The following is a 15,286-nucleotide window of genomic DNA, read 5'->3' on the forward strand; positions in this document are numbered from 1 at the left end:
GTGTCAGTGGTGGCGTGAAATGAGCCAAGGGTCACGTGCTCACACTAGGGGTCAGAGTGAGAACATCACTCCTCTGGCCATCTGCTCTGGTCAGGGATAGATGGAATGATTTAGACAGCACTAGTTTTATAGGGTGCAGCTCTCTTCCAAACCAAACCCAGAGTGTTTGTTCTAGATGTCTGAGGCTTAGCGGATCCAGATGGGCTCCACATAAATCTCATCCTAATTATCCTGATCACATCGTGGTGGCATTTACGAGAAATCTTTACAGCGTGGAACACAACCAACTTCCACATCTGCGACAGAACAGTCATCCTGGGAATAATGTTACTAGGCCCAGACGCTCTGCTTACAGCGGTGTTAAAGAAGCCCCCCATGGGGTTTATCAGCATTTTTGTGGGATTCTGAGATGGACTGGTCATTCCAGCTGCAGCGGAGCTTCTAAGTGGAGGCTGAAGCCCCTCTTTCCCTCTAAAATGTCCACTTAGAACCGAAAGGGTCAGCAGTTTCCAGCTGTTTTACAGTTTTAGTCACTGTGCCTCGGTTTAGGCTGCAACACTTCTTATAACTTCAGCGTGAATGGGCGGGGCTAAACTGCACAGTTCATATAAAGTGTTCATGTTTGTGATGTCAGTGAATGGAGATGTAGTCGTGAACTCAAATTTAACGCAGCATTAGTGATCTCGGTTTGATGTGTTTATTTTTTCCTCCAGTTGAACGTGGCAGTGAAGTGTTTGAAGACGGATGTTCTGAATCAGCCGGATGCTCTGGATGACTTCATCCGCGAGGTCAATGCCATGCACTCTCTGGACCACCAGAACCTTATCCGCCTCTATGGCGTGGTCCTCACTCACCCCATGAAGATGGTAAATGTGTGTGTGTGTGTGTGTGTGTGTGCTGACGGATCAGGGCTAGGGGTGGGCGATATGGCATTGAAATAATATCATGATATTTCAGGGTATTTTTGGCGATAATGATATTCTTGGCGATAAGAACAAATCACTGAAAAATACTTATATTAATTTCAAAAACAGACTATTGCAACACAATTGATGTTATATTAATATGAATTATATTCCGTTAAATATATTTAATATATATTAATAAAATGAAAGGCTTCTTTCATTTCTAACCTAATACCATTTATTTACAATAATACCACGGTTTATTGTACATCTGATATTTTACAATCAAACCACCTCCACAAGCCACTCCACTTTTTTGGAGCAAATTCCTCCACCTCCACAAGCCACTTTCCACCGTATTTCACTGTGGCTAAATGACTCATGTAAAGAGCGCATGCTGTATTATGGGTAACTGAATGACATCACTACATAAACAAGTCAGAATATCACTAATGCCACGATATAGATTTTTAAAAATCGTTTTAAAAATTATGACGATGTTATTGTGAACAGTACGATATGGTACAGCCCTAATCAGGGCCTTGAGACTGGAGGGAGTGGGCTAAAATTAGACCTGGATTTGGCATCCAGACTCATTATTCTCTTTCTCCAGGTGACTGAGCTGGCTCCTCTTGGTTCTCTGTTGGACCGTTTGAGGAAGAATCAGGGGCATTTCCTCATCTCCACTCTGTGTCAGTACGCTATTCAGATAGCCAATGGGATGGCCTACCTGGAGTCCAAGCGCTTCATCCACCGTGACCTGGCGGCCAGGAACATCCTGCTGGCATCCAGCGAGCTGGTCAAGATCGGAGACTTCGGCCTGATGAGGGCCCTGCCCAAGAACGACGACCACTACGTCATGCAGGAGCACCGCAAAGTCCCCTTCGCCTGGTGAGGGAGGGAGTGAGGGAGTGAGTGAGTGAACGAAGGAACAAGAGTGAGTGAGGGAGGGAGTGAACGAGGGAACAAGAGTGAGTGAGGGAGGGAGTGAACGAGGGAACGTGAGTGAGGGAGGGAGTGAACGAGGGAACGTGAGTGAGGGAGGGAGTGAACGAGGGAACGTGAGTGAGGGAGGGAGTGAACGAGGGAACAAGAGTGAGTGAGTGAGGGAGTGAACGAGGGAACAAGAGTGAGTGAACGAGGGAACAAGAGTGAGTGAACGAGGGAACAAGTGGGAGTGAGGGAGTACGTGAAACAGATTGAAGAAGAAAGAGGTGAAAGAGAATAAGGCCAAGATTCATAGGAAAAGAGACAACACCTACATGTACCAGGGTCCTTTTCATGAACTCATGGTTTGAACTCACTATGGTGTGTGTGTGTGTGTGTGTGTAGGTGTGCCCCGGAGAGTTTGAAAACCCGGACATTTTCCCACGCTACAGACACTTGGATGTTTGGCGTGACTCTGTGGGAGATGTGCACGTACGGACAGGAGCCATGGCTGGGGCTCAATGGCAGTCAGGTATTTACCAGTTTACACCAGCGCTGACCCTCTGTCCAGATGTGTTTGAGCTTCAGAAAGATGATAAAGCAGCAAATAGGACAACATATAAGGTGTCTGATTCTAACTTTCTCCACCGGGGTGCCGTCTGGCTTCGTCAGGGGTGCCGTCAAACAAACGACAGTTACAAAACTTTACCATGAAAATTTGCATGCATTTAAAGGGTGCCGTGATCGAAAAAATGTTGAGAAATGCTGTGTTAGAGATTACTACAAGGTCCATCTGGTTTAAATCTCCTAACTCCAAGAGACAAACATCAAACATCCCTGATGTTCTAAAGTGTGTAAACACCTCTTATTGTGGACCCAGACCTTGAAATACATGCATGGCTTTAACCAGCTTCTCTGCACATTCAGATCCTGCATAAGATCGACAAGGAGGGCGAGCGCCTGCCCAAACCCGAGGACTGTCCCCAGGACATTTATAACGTGATGCTGCAGTGCTGGGCTCAGAAACCGGACGACAGACCCACGTTCATGGCCCTGAGGGAGTTCCTGGTGGAGACCATGCCCACAGACATGAGGGCCCTGCAGGACTTTGAGGAGTCGGACAAGCTGCACATCCAGATGAACGACATCATCACCATCATCGAGGGCAGGTGAGATGTTAAGGGGTTTCTTTTAAAATCAAGGGAACTAGTAAATGGGCTCCTCTCCCGCTGATCTCACTACAGGGAGCATAACGTGTCCCGGAGAAAGGAGAAGAGCTGATGGTGCATGTTCCAGACACTGATCCTTATCTCTTTCTGTCCAGGGCGGAGAACTACTGGTGGCGAGGGCAGAATAAGCGCACTCTGAAAGTGGGTCAATTTCCCAGGAACACCGTCACCTCCGTGGCTGGTCTCTCGGCTCATGACATCAGCCGCCCGCTGAAGAACAGCTTCATCCATACAGGCCACGGAGACTCCAACCCTCACCGCTGCTGGGGCTTCCCTGACAGGATCGACGAGTAAGACACAAAGCCGCCATCTCACACTTCTTAGTTCCAGTTAAAACAGTGACCTGTCCACTTCGCTCTTCACCCATTTAACTTTAGGCTTTAGTTGCCTAATAAACCTCACAAATATAGACATCTGTGCTGTTTTCATTCACAGGAAATACACACACATCCTTTGTTTTATACACTGCCTGGCCTCAACAAACAGTCGCCATTTGGATTTAATTATGCTAATCTTTAAGAGCCTGTGATTGGACGATATCTGCTGTGATTAGTATGCTCCAGCTGGGTACAGTTTATTCAGCCCTCAATGATGCAGTGAGTAGCTTCTCATTTCGGGAAGACGTGTCGTGTGGTCACGGAAACAACGTCAACAACGTGTTTCAGAAGAGTTGAATCACTGGCCTGCGTCTATCTGAGGAGAGTGCTGAGATGACCACAGCTAGGTTCAGAACTGTCCAGTGCGTTATTCCAGTGGCTCCCAAAAGTGGCAGCTACAAATTAGAAGTTGCATAAAAAGAGTTGGGCAACCACAGCTTTATTCAAACAGAAATGTGCTCTCAGATGAAACACGTATGGTGCTTTTCCACTGCTTGGTACCTACTCAGCTCGCATGTACACTCAGAAAAAAAAGGCACAGTACAGGTGCATTATTGTCTCTGAAAGTAAACACAGTTTAAATATACATTTAAAGGTACATCAGTGGTGTTAAAGTCCAGGTGTGTTCTCTAAAGGTACGTTACCATTTGTTTTCCAGAAAGAAAGGGGATTATATGTAAGATTTAATTCTAAAACTGTAATAAATAAAAGAACAAACAATAGTATAAAAGTCCTGGAGATGGAATTGGCCACAAAGCTCATTCAAATCGGGATTCCTCTGTGTGTATATATAGATAATACGATACGACACATAAAACAACGACTTAAGACGTTGTAAACCACCGCTGAGCCTCAAACTCAATGTGCTTACGTGTTTCTCCACTAGAGGGCAGCAGCACACTGCCCACTTTCAGCTCCAGATGTTTCCTCCTGGGTTGTTCAAGTCTGTTAACGTCCTGTTCCACCGTGCCCCGCTGTGTTTTCTTCTCTGCAGTCTGTATCTGGGGAACCCCATGGACCCTCCGGACGTTCTAGGCTTGGATCCGAATGTAGCCAGACCCACTCAGCTTCCAGGACGAGCCAAAAGTGAGCCCTCTCCCCTCTCTCAGCTCTATTAATTCACAGCTGCCGAGGCTTGCACTGCTTCTTTACTTTTCTTTAACCGTCCCTAACCTTTTCAAATTTCTTTCACTTCTCTTCAACGTGCTGTATCTCCTCCGCACCCGCACTGCCTTTCTCTCTCTCTCTGCCTTTCTGTCTCTCTGTCTCTCTGTCTCTCTGCCTTTCTGTCTCTCTGTCTCTCTGCCTCTCTGTCTCTCGGCGCTGTTGAGCAGAGGTGCCTCCCCCTCGGCCCCCTCAGCCGGCTCTGCTCTTAAAGAGTAAGTGTGGCTCCTTTTTGATTCATGTGCTGCTTCTGCTTCTTTATTTCTTTCCTCTCTGGTTCCCAATTTATTTTATTTTTTTAAATCGTCAGTATTTTCTGAAATGTTTCTGCTCCAGCACTCCTCAAAATGAATAGCTGTGTTTTGGACAAATATTTCAAATATTTACAGGCTCTGTATCCACTAATGATTTGTTTCCACTGATCTGTGAGCATCCCTGAGCTCAGAGGAAAAAGAGCAGCGTCAGATTCGGCGTGAGCTTGGGAACGCTGTTTTCCCTCAGGCTTTGAGAGTGTGTCTGAGGCTTAAAGTCTCACAGAAGTTTGCTGCAGACGTTATCAGCACTTCTCTCCATTCGGGAGATGAGTTTACGCTTGGGTGGACCTCCTCTGCTGGAGTCAGGCTTTTTAAAGATTATTTTGTGGCAGGAACGACTACTTGCCGTACAAGAGGGCTACGCTGTGAAGAATCAATTTTCTCAAGCGTTCAGTGCTCCTAATGTTCTACTAATGAGCGGCTGGATTGCCCTCCAGTTCATTGCCTCTGTCTGGAAAAGGGAGCTCTGGTTTTCATGATTTAAGAACCAGTGGAGCTTCAGTGTGTCACAGATGTGATATTAAAATGCTAAGACATTCATTAGAAATGCTGCTTTTCACATGTTTTTTTTATTATTATTATTAATACAAAGAGCCATTGATGCGCCCACACTTTAGTTGCTTGTGTAGTGCGCTAAGCGAGGAGGGGGTTCATGTGTGCTGATGTTCAGCAGAACAGCATGACTTTTGCTGTATATAATTTAATTTAAATATATTATTAAAACAAATGTCGTCCACCCTACAGCAGTGACGCCAAAACTGGTCATCAGGACCCCCCCCAGTCCAACATACCCAGACACATTCACACATTCTATACTAAGTGTACAATAAGATTGTCTCACCACAGTGTTCATGAACTTTGCTTGTGTGTCCCCTTAGAGCCAACCTACGACTCTGTTACTGAAGACGAGGACCTCACCTCCTCCGGACTCCGGCGTCTCTCGTTAAAGAGAGCCAGCATGAAAGGCCTCAAACTCAAGCCGTCTGCTTGGGTCTCGGCCACCAGGCCTAGTTCCGGTCTGCGGACTCCGGGAGGTGGGACCTCGACCGAGGTCTCCCTCATAGACTTTGGGGAAGAATTCCCCTCAGGTACTCCCTCCCCCTCCCCTGTGGTGGATAACCAAGTTCTTACCTTTGCCAAACTCTGCCTGGACCCAGATAACCTTCTGGATAGAACTCCTCCCCAGAGCCCTTCCCAATACCTTCCTCGTCCACTCCACCCCACTCCTGTGGTGGACTGGGACTCCAGGCCCCTGCCTCCTCCCCCAGCATACGACGATGTAGCACAGGACGAAGACGATATCGAGGTCAGCTCCATCAACAGTGCCGAACCAGGCTCTCCGCAGGCACCCCGCACTCCCACACATGAGGATAAAATTTCCATAGAGGACAATCTTTTCCTGCCCAGAGGACAAAGCCGAGCAAGAACCTTCTCCCAGTCGGCGGAGATCTTCCAGGAGCTCCAGCAGGAGTGCATGCGGCGCCTCAACGTTCCTAACTCTGAACTTTATCGGCAGGTCGTCCTCAATACATCCGAGGACAAACCCCAAATTCCGCCTCGTATCCCGATTCCTCCCAGACCCCCTAAAAGCACAGGAGCAGAATATGCTCGTTGGTCGGGCGAACTTTCTCCAGCCTCTGGAGGTGAGGAGGACAAAGAGCGTCCTCCTCAGATCCCCCCAAGGGACCCTCTGTCTCAGCCTGGCTCTCGCACCCCGAGCCCAATGGGACTCCACGTGGGGAGCCACTGCTCTCCAGCATCTATCTATGGCTCCTACCTCTCCACATCTCCTGGTAAACTCATGCCTACCACCCAAAGATTTGCATCGGACCCTAAATACGCTGCCCCAAAGGTCATCCACGCATCCAAGGACAAGGATGTGACCAAAGGCCCTTGCATCCTCCCCATTGTCCGAGATGGTAAAAAAGTTAGCAACACACACTACTACCTCCTGCCAGAGAGACCACAATATCTGGACCGCTACGACAAGTTCCTCAAAGAGTCGGAGACTGGAGAAGAGAGGCGGAGCATCAACACAGCTACGGTTCGACCCATGGTCCAGCAGCAGGGGGAGCCCAAATGCAACTTCTCCTCCAACAACAACAGCAGTCTGATGGGTTCCTCAGGCAGAGCCGGCGTCAGGAACTCTCTGATTCTCCCCAGAGGGTCCGCGGAGGGGAGCAGGGTGGAGGCGGTCTGCACTCCTGACCGAGTCAAACAGGTGAACATCGATTCTTCTTGGTTTCGGATTAGTCGAGTTTTCCCCATTTAGCTGCTAGTAGATCATCACCTGAGGCATGTTTGCCATCTGAGGAGTGTGGGGTGACCTCTGAAGTGATCTCTAGCCTTACTTGACTCCTCTTGCACTTGGAGTGAGGCTCTGTTTTGGGGGAATTCACATTGCGAATTTGCAGCGCTGCCTCAAGCCGCTGAACTCAATGGTGTAATCATTAATTGTTTGCTCAGTTTGTGCAGTGCTCTGTGTATTTAGACGTAATGTAATGGTAGCGGTGCAGGTGTTATTCTGTGTCAGAAGAGGGCAGCAAAAAGCAGGCAGTGTTTCATGGAGAAACATCTCCTATATCTCCATTTTCATTTTTTGTTTCACATGATTTGAAACGGCCAGCTGCCATTTATGCTGTAATGTTTTCTATATTTATTTATGCTATATATTGTATTATAAACCCAATGTAATAAATGTCTAGTAGGTGTGAGAGATATGGCCCTCAATTAATATCATGACATTCAGGTGGTATTTTGGCGATAACCGTATTCTTGCCGATATGACAAAACACACACAAAAATGTTTTTTTTCAGAGGAAAACATACCATCATCCAGTCACCTGGAGCGGGACTTGAACCCACAACCGTCAGGTCCCTGGAGCTGCGTGACTGTGAAACTACCTGCTGCGCCACTGTGCCTCCCTAATATATATATATATATATATATATATATATATATATATAATCTTATTACAAAAATATTACATGCTGGTATTGTTCAGTATAAGTAAAGAATTCAATGTAATTTAGATACTGTTTCTAATTAGTGTTCATCTGTAAAAAGGTACTGTTTCTGAAAAATCCCTGGCAAATCTGCTGAAAGGATTTACTGTACATTTAAATATGTGCAATTACAGTAGTATTCTGTAAAGTTGAAATACAATAGTGTTCCTGGAAAAAATGCAGTAAATGGCTGGGAACTCTGCTGCCAGTATTTTACTGTAGATTACAGTATTTACAGTAAATTATTGTATTATTCAATTACAGTAATATGCTGTAAATTTGAAATACAGTAGTATTCCTGTAAAAATACGGTAATGTCTAGGAACTCTGCTGCCAGTATTTTACTGTAAAGCACATTATTTACAGTAAATTATTGTATTATTCAATTACAGTAATATGCCGTAAATTTGAAATACAGTAGTGTTCCTGTAAAAATACGGTAAATGGCTGGGAACTCTGCTCCCAGTATTTTACTGTAGATTACAGTATTTACAGTAAATTATTGTATTATTCAATTACAGTAATATGCCGTAAATTTGAAATACAGTAGTGTTCCTGTAAAAATACGGTAATGTCTAGGAACTCTGCTGCCAGTATTTTATTGTAGATTACAGTATTTACTGTAAATTATTGTATTATTCAATTACAGTAATATGCTGTAAATTGTAAATACAGTAGTGTTCCTGTAAAAATACGGTAATGTCTAGGAACTCTGCTGCCAGTATTTTACTGTAAAGCACAGTATTTACAGTAAATTATTGTATTATTCAATTACAGTAATATGCTGTAAATTGGAAATACAGTAGTGTTCCTGTAAAAATACGGTAAATGTCTAGGAACTCTGCTGCCAGTATTTTACTGTAGATTACAGTATTTACAGTAAATTATTGTATTATTTAATTACAGTAATATGCTGTAAATGTGAAATACAGTAGTGTTCCTGTAAAAATACGGTAAATGGCTGGGAACTCTGCTGCCAGTATTTTACTGTAAAATTTACAAGAAATTTTTTAGTGTATGTAACAGCTTCAAATGTTCAGAAGAAGTGACACATCTGTAAACTTTTGCTTATTTTGTAAACAAAAGTAACAAAGATTCTGATTTTGTATAAAACCGATGCTGAGTCAGTGGAGTTTATCTGCGTGGGTTAGAGCTCATTAGCTAGTGAAATATTCTAATGTCATTTTTTTTCCCCCTCCTCCTCAACCAGGTGCTTCTGCTCGAGGTGGTGAAACAGATTACTTGTTTCCCCCTTCTGTTGTTTTAGGTTTCTTTCATTTCTTACCTAAAACCATGGTTTATTTTATATCTGATACTTTGTAACCAACCCACCACAACTGAGGTCACTCCCCTATTTTTGGAGGCAATTCCTCCACCTCAGAGCCACTGTCCACCAGACGTCACTGTGCCTAAATGACTCGTATTACGGATACCTGCATGACATCATTACATAAACAAGTCCGAATATTACTGTTATCACGATATAGACTTTTTTATTGTTTTATATATGATGACGATATTATCGCAAACCATGCGATATGACACAGCCCTAATGTCTACGCTGTATTGTATTGTTTTATCTCGCTGCTTAATCAGTGTGTAAACTCTGGAGCTGGTTGTGATTGGCTGGTTGTGTTTTATTCAGGTCCAGGAGGCGGTACATGGCGTGACCATTGAGGAGTGTCAGACGGCTCTGCAGAACCACAGCTGGAATGTCCAGAAAGCTGTCCACTATCTGAAGGTTACCGCTCTGTTCACCACATTTTCACGCTTCAGTGATTCAGCACTTCATTTCCACGGTTCATTATCTAATGATTCTCTCTCTCTCTCCAGGTAGAACAGCTCTTCTGTTTGGGGTTAAAGACCAGAGTGGAGTGCCATAAGATTCTGGAAATGTTTGACTGGAATCTGGAGCTGGCCAGCACTCAGCTCCTAGACTCCTACGGTTCAGTCAAACAGAGGTAGGACAGGTTTGAAGTGTCTCTTCATTTAAACCCCCCATAGATCCACCACCCCACAGACTTCACTGAAAGTCTGACTAACGTTCTGAAGGAGACTGTCACGAAGTAATCTTTTAAAATAAAGAAAGAGCAGGTAAATAAACCTTCAATTCGTGCTCTTTCACCATCAGCTGGAGTCTCTCTGCACTCTGCTGATGCCCAGACAGGACGTGTCCACCAGGGGGAAAAAAAGTGCTTCCAATTGTTTTTCCACGTCAGCGTATTCCATTTTATTACAGTCGGTAAAAAATGCAAGACCTGCGTTTTGAAATGTTTTGTCTCTGCCCTCGTGAATCGTCCCTGAGAAAAATAGTGCCTTGTCTATTTTTTCTGGCTCCGTCTCTGTCTTTCTGCCCACTTTACTCATCTCTGTTTGGCTTCATCTGGTGTCGGCCGGTGGTGTTTAAACACACCTTACTCTTTATTTTTGGTGTGTTTTATTAATGCAGAATATTCAAGCATTTACATCCCATTCCCACTTGAATAGAACATAGGAAAAGAACGATGCGATACGAACACCCGCTCCTGCTCTGGGGGGCTTTCTCAACGTCATCCAGGGGTTCTGTAAACAGGCAAAATGCTGGGATGTGACATTTCTCACCTGATGCTAATATTGACTCTTTATTATAAAAATAAACCTTCGCGTGTTTGGTGTCTGGAATTGGCTGCTTCACTAATGTCACTAATGAGTAATGAATGCTACCCCTGCCCAGGCTTCACAGCATCAGAGACACCAGTGATAGGGGTGAAGCTGTTAGACTTGCAGTTTTTTCCTCCAAAATGAAGCAGATGATGTTTATGACAATGATTTATTATTATTGTTTTTTTTAATATTTTCTATGAATTTGAAAAAAAGCATGAGATGAGGAGTCAGACTTCTTTTTAGCCCCAAAATGAATCAGTGTATGCTCCACAGAGCAGGCCCAGCACCTTGAGGTGGACATGTTTTAAAACAGTTTGTGTTCAGTGAGGGGCTTGTGTCCTTCTACAACAGACGCCACTGTTTATCCCTGAAACTGAAAGCTGTGTTCTGTGTTTTCACAGGAGGTGAGGGGAAGTGTCCTTGTGCTCCACAACCATTCAGACTGAAGTGTTCTCCTGCCCAGAGCACAGAGACACATGACTGTCTCTCCAGCACTGTCTCTCCAGTCAACAGTACTGTTATTGTCCCATAACGGCCAATCAAGTCCCTCCACAGACCCTTCCGTAGGTGCACTACTGAGTTCAGACTTTATCCTTTGTTTTCAGGCGGAAAACAAGGTGCTGCTGCTCCATTTGAGTTGACTTTTCTTTCTGTTTCATATAGTGTTTTTTTTGTATTCGCTGAGTAATAAGAGACGATGAGACGGAGGACTCTGAGATAATGTATGTACAGTGTGTATATATCCTCTGATTCTAGACGTTGAGGCGGTATTTTACTGGTTATTGCCTCATCTGGTCTTTGCCAGTGTTTGTTTATGTTGCTCTGCTACAAGAAAATGTGAGCTTGAGTGTTCTAGATTTTTATATTTTCCTATTTTTCTCCCTAAAAAAACTTTATTGTTTTTGTTTGTTTTACCCCGGAGTTTTAAAGACACTGTTAAAAAATCTAAATATTGAACATTCAACAATAAAGCCATGACAATTTGAGAATAAAATTGTATAATTAATGGTGAAAAGATGCCAGTATTGGAATTGAGTGTATATTTTAAGGGTAAAGTATTATTTTGAAGCAGAGTGTTAATTTAAAAGAATAAAACGCCATTGTTTCTAGTGCAATTTTCAGTATTTTATACAGGTTTCACCAATAGAAGATATTCATCAGCAATAGGTTGGTGTTATTTGACCCTGCAGCTGGACGATGGTGTGTTTTCCTCTGAGTGTATTAAGTTATTTATAAAAATATTGCCAGTTTTCTCTAGAATTTGTCTTTTTTTTTTTTTTTAAATCTGATTCAATATTAATTTATTAACAGTGACCCTAAAACTCCATTGTTGTAAACCCTACGTTACTGACTGAGATACGTGTTGCTCCAGTGTGTGAAAACTTTTTAATGTGTTACTTTCTGACTGAAAATCGCTAGCAGCGCAGCACTGCTGAGTGCCTTTGAGGTTTCTAGAGCTCAGAGCAGATCTCAACAAAAAAGCACATGACCTCATGGACATCAAAATTGAACGGGAAGCAACTCTGAGAAGGAAAGAGCCTCATCTTCCAGCTGAGAATGCACTCTTCCCGGTTCTTCTGGGCTTTCAGCCACAGATCCACAGCAGCACAACTGAGTTTTAACTGGGTCCAGTTTCAAACTTTAAAAAACCTGAAAGCACAGTGGAGAAGTTCTCTTGGTACTGTCTTTATCTCACGCTGCAGTCTCTGGTGCTCTGCTCAGCACTAATCAGCAGCCTTCGTTAAGTTTAAAATGTAATGCCCAGAGGATCAGGAAATCCCTTTTGGAAAACCACACTCCGTGTATAACGTTAGAGTCAGACTGTTACGACAAGCTGTAATCTGTTCTCTCTATAGCAGTGAGTCAGTTGTGGAGCTGGGAGTGAGCAGCGCTGCTTTATTCCTAATTAAACACCTTAATAGCGTCTCCAAGCTCCGCCCACAAATCAGCACTTTCCTAGCTTTTGTTGCTAGGTTACTAGGTTAACTACTTGTTGCTAGTCTTATTTAATTTACACGACTTTTATTTTGTCATTCAATGAGGATAGATTATAGGTTTTGTAGAGATAAACATCAGGTACATTGGCTATGTAAAAAAGATAACAGACTTTAGCCGTCGGCTAGCTAAGTTAGCATTGTCCACAGTTCTAGCCACTGTAGCTGCGCTAACACTGCTCTAAGGGTTAAGATGTAAATATTTATTTGTCATATAATCCAAAATCTATAAATTAAAACATTTATGAAGCTTTATTAAACCATGTAGCCACTAGAAGCATAGCTAGCAGATTTAAATTAGCTGAAGCTGTTGATGTTGTTTTTGCTTAGCCAGTTAAAAACTCATCGCGATGCTAAGTCATACTAGTGTCTTTCAGCTAATATAGCAAAATCAGCAGCTAGTGCTCTCCTCCAAGTGTGTTGAGCTCCAGTGATACCATGTTAGCTGCTATTTGAAAGGTTTTAGTGCAGGTTTTCATCAGCTGGGGCTCATGTTTTTAATATCAAGGCTATTCTTGGACAATGCTACGTAAAACTGGTCTAATGTAGCAATATTTGCTAGGGAAGAGGGTTTGTGGGCAGAGTGGCTGAGTCAGTCTAGAATTGAATTTCCAGACAACCGAGCTGGACTAAAAATAGAAATGGAATACAATCTCACAGCTAGGAGAGATTTCATAAGCACAGCTATAGCCGTTTAGCTTTAGACGTGGATGCATGCAGGTCCAGCTAGCTTCCGTCCAGTGAACAGCTCGTTAAACCAGTCTCCAGCGATGGCCTGTTAGTGTCCGGTGTAGCTCTGTGAAATTGTGTAGTGTTAGAAAGTGCTGTGTATGTGACTTGGCCTCTCCTCAGGCTCAGTCCCCTTGACCTCATAGACTTTTGTCCAGGCAGCGGTCAGCGCCTTCCAGAACTGCATTGAGCTGTACTGAACTGCCTTACCAACATTTTAAATGCTTCCAGCTCAAGTGACCATCACTTGACCACGTAGTGGACCGCGGAGACCTCCCTCAAGTCTTAGTATTCGCACACTACACAATGGGTACGTTTTGCTGTATTTCTGAGACTGAAATAACCTTGTTCCCTCTGGATCTTACCGCCCCCTGTTTGCAAATGCCTTCCTCAGTGGCTGTTCATATAAAACCTCGATGTTCAAGTTCTGAGGTGTTGATGCAGAAATAGAATTTATACATTATATATATATATATGTTTTTTTTATTAAAAATAATTTTTTAAAAATCGTTCTCTATCCTTGCTTTCATGCTTTCCTTCGTTCCAGCAGAACTCCAGTAGCTGGGACAGCTCATGTATCTTTGTATGACACATCAGTCTTATTCTGAACTCGACAGCCATTCATCAAATCCAGTGCAATTGTCAGGTATTAATATATTACAGCATATTTATCTCTATATGTATCTATTAATATATCAAAGACATGGTATTTTAGCAAACACACTTTACTAAACCTTCTCTGTTTGTTCAGATGTATTCAGCAAAAGGTTATTTTTCTATGATTTTGAATGTTATTTTGGTCAGAAATTAATATTTATAAAAACCCACAAATATTTCCATAAATGATTAAGTTTCCAATAACAAACCACAATACTACAAAGCTCTCCCTGTGTCTGTGTGGGTTTCCTCCGGGTGACTGTCTGTGAGGAGTTGGTGTGTTCTCCCTGTGTCTGTGTGGGTTTCCTCCAGGTGCTCCGGTTTCCTCCCACAGTCCAATAACACACGCTGGTAGGTAGATTGGCGACTCAAAAAAGTGTCCGTAGGTGTGAGTGTGTGAGTGAATGTGTGTGTGTGTGTGTTGACCTGTGAAGGACTGGCGCCCCCTCCAGGGTGTATTCCCGCCTTGCGCCCAATGATTCCAGGTAGACTCTGGACCCACCACGACCCTGAACTGGATAAGGGTTACAGATAATGGATGGATGGATACTACAAAGCTGTTCTAGTCCATGCACCCTCTGAGAGAGATGAGATAAGCCCCGCTTTATCTCTTCAGACCGCATCTGAGTATTTAGAGATCAGATTTAGAGACGCTTGGAGGAGAACACTATTCCTGATTGTTACATCACTTAACAAGCTCCTCCTATTGATATGATGCTGCCAGTGTGGGAAGTGTGAGGACTAACACACACTTCCTTCCAGATTTGTGAAGTTCCTCAGCGTCTTTTCAAACAGTCTCTGACACTTTTGAAGCTCTGTACGCTTGGAGGTGAACACCATCCACCTGAGTCTGATACATCGTGAAGGCCTGATGGGGAGAATGAGGATTAACATAAGCTTCCAAGACAGGTAACGCTCTCCTGCAGAACTTGGGAAACTGCTGCCACCTTGGTGTCATTGGGCTCCAGACGACCCTCCCACAGGCCGAGAGAGTTCAGGACCAATTATGCCCAACTGGACACTCCAGTACCGTCCAGAGTTTAGCGTTCCCGTTTCAGTTCCTATATCGGGTTTTAAATCAGAGGCCTGGGCTGCTCTACACTGTCTCTCTCACTCTCTCTCTTCACTTGTTCAAGCCCACTCCAGCCTCTCGTTCTCTGACTGAGGAGAGCAGGTGTCGGACTGGACTCGGTGGTGATGTCACAACTGTTACCAACACCAGAAGTCACCAGAAGACCCTGTCACAATGGCCTTAAATCAGCGTTTTCCACTTACTGCTATGCTCCGTTCTTTTCTCCTCTATTTCTTGGTTTTTCCCAACTTTTCTTCAGTTTTTCTGTT

General features: G+C 43.8%; 1 protein-coding gene across 1 annotated transcript in view; it reads left to right on the top strand.

The window, feature by feature from the left end:
- The window catches only part of LOC136678886 (activated CDC42 kinase 1-like), a 56,241-nt gene extending 42,514 nt beyond the window's left edge, over nt 1–13,727 (top strand). The window contains exons 6-15 of the mRNA XM_066657063.1: nt 714–866; nt 1,519–1,796; nt 2,238–2,364; nt 2,760–3,001; nt 3,157–3,351; nt 4,433–4,524; nt 5,795–7,137; nt 9,568–9,663; nt 9,756–9,883; nt 10,967–13,727. Coding sequence (XP_066513160.1) covers nt 714–866; nt 1,519–1,796; nt 2,238–2,364; nt 2,760–3,001; nt 3,157–3,351; nt 4,433–4,524; nt 5,795–7,137; nt 9,568–9,663; nt 9,756–9,883; nt 10,967–10,973 — 2,661 coding nt within the window. The 3' untranslated portion in view covers nt 10,974–13,727. The remainder of the gene's footprint in view (nt 1–713; nt 867–1,518; nt 1,797–2,237; nt 2,365–2,759; nt 3,002–3,156; nt 3,352–4,432; nt 4,525–5,794; nt 7,138–9,567; nt 9,664–9,755; nt 9,884–10,966) is intronic.
- Nucleotides 13,728–15,286: the final 1,559 nt, after the last annotated feature.

Source organism: Hoplias malabaricus, chromosome Y (genome assembly GCF_029633855.1).
Source record: "Hoplias malabaricus isolate fHopMal1 chromosome Y, fHopMal1.hap1, whole genome shotgun sequence".
In the NCBI taxonomy this organism is placed as follows: Eukaryota; Metazoa; Chordata; class Actinopteri; order Characiformes; family Erythrinidae; genus Hoplias; species Hoplias malabaricus.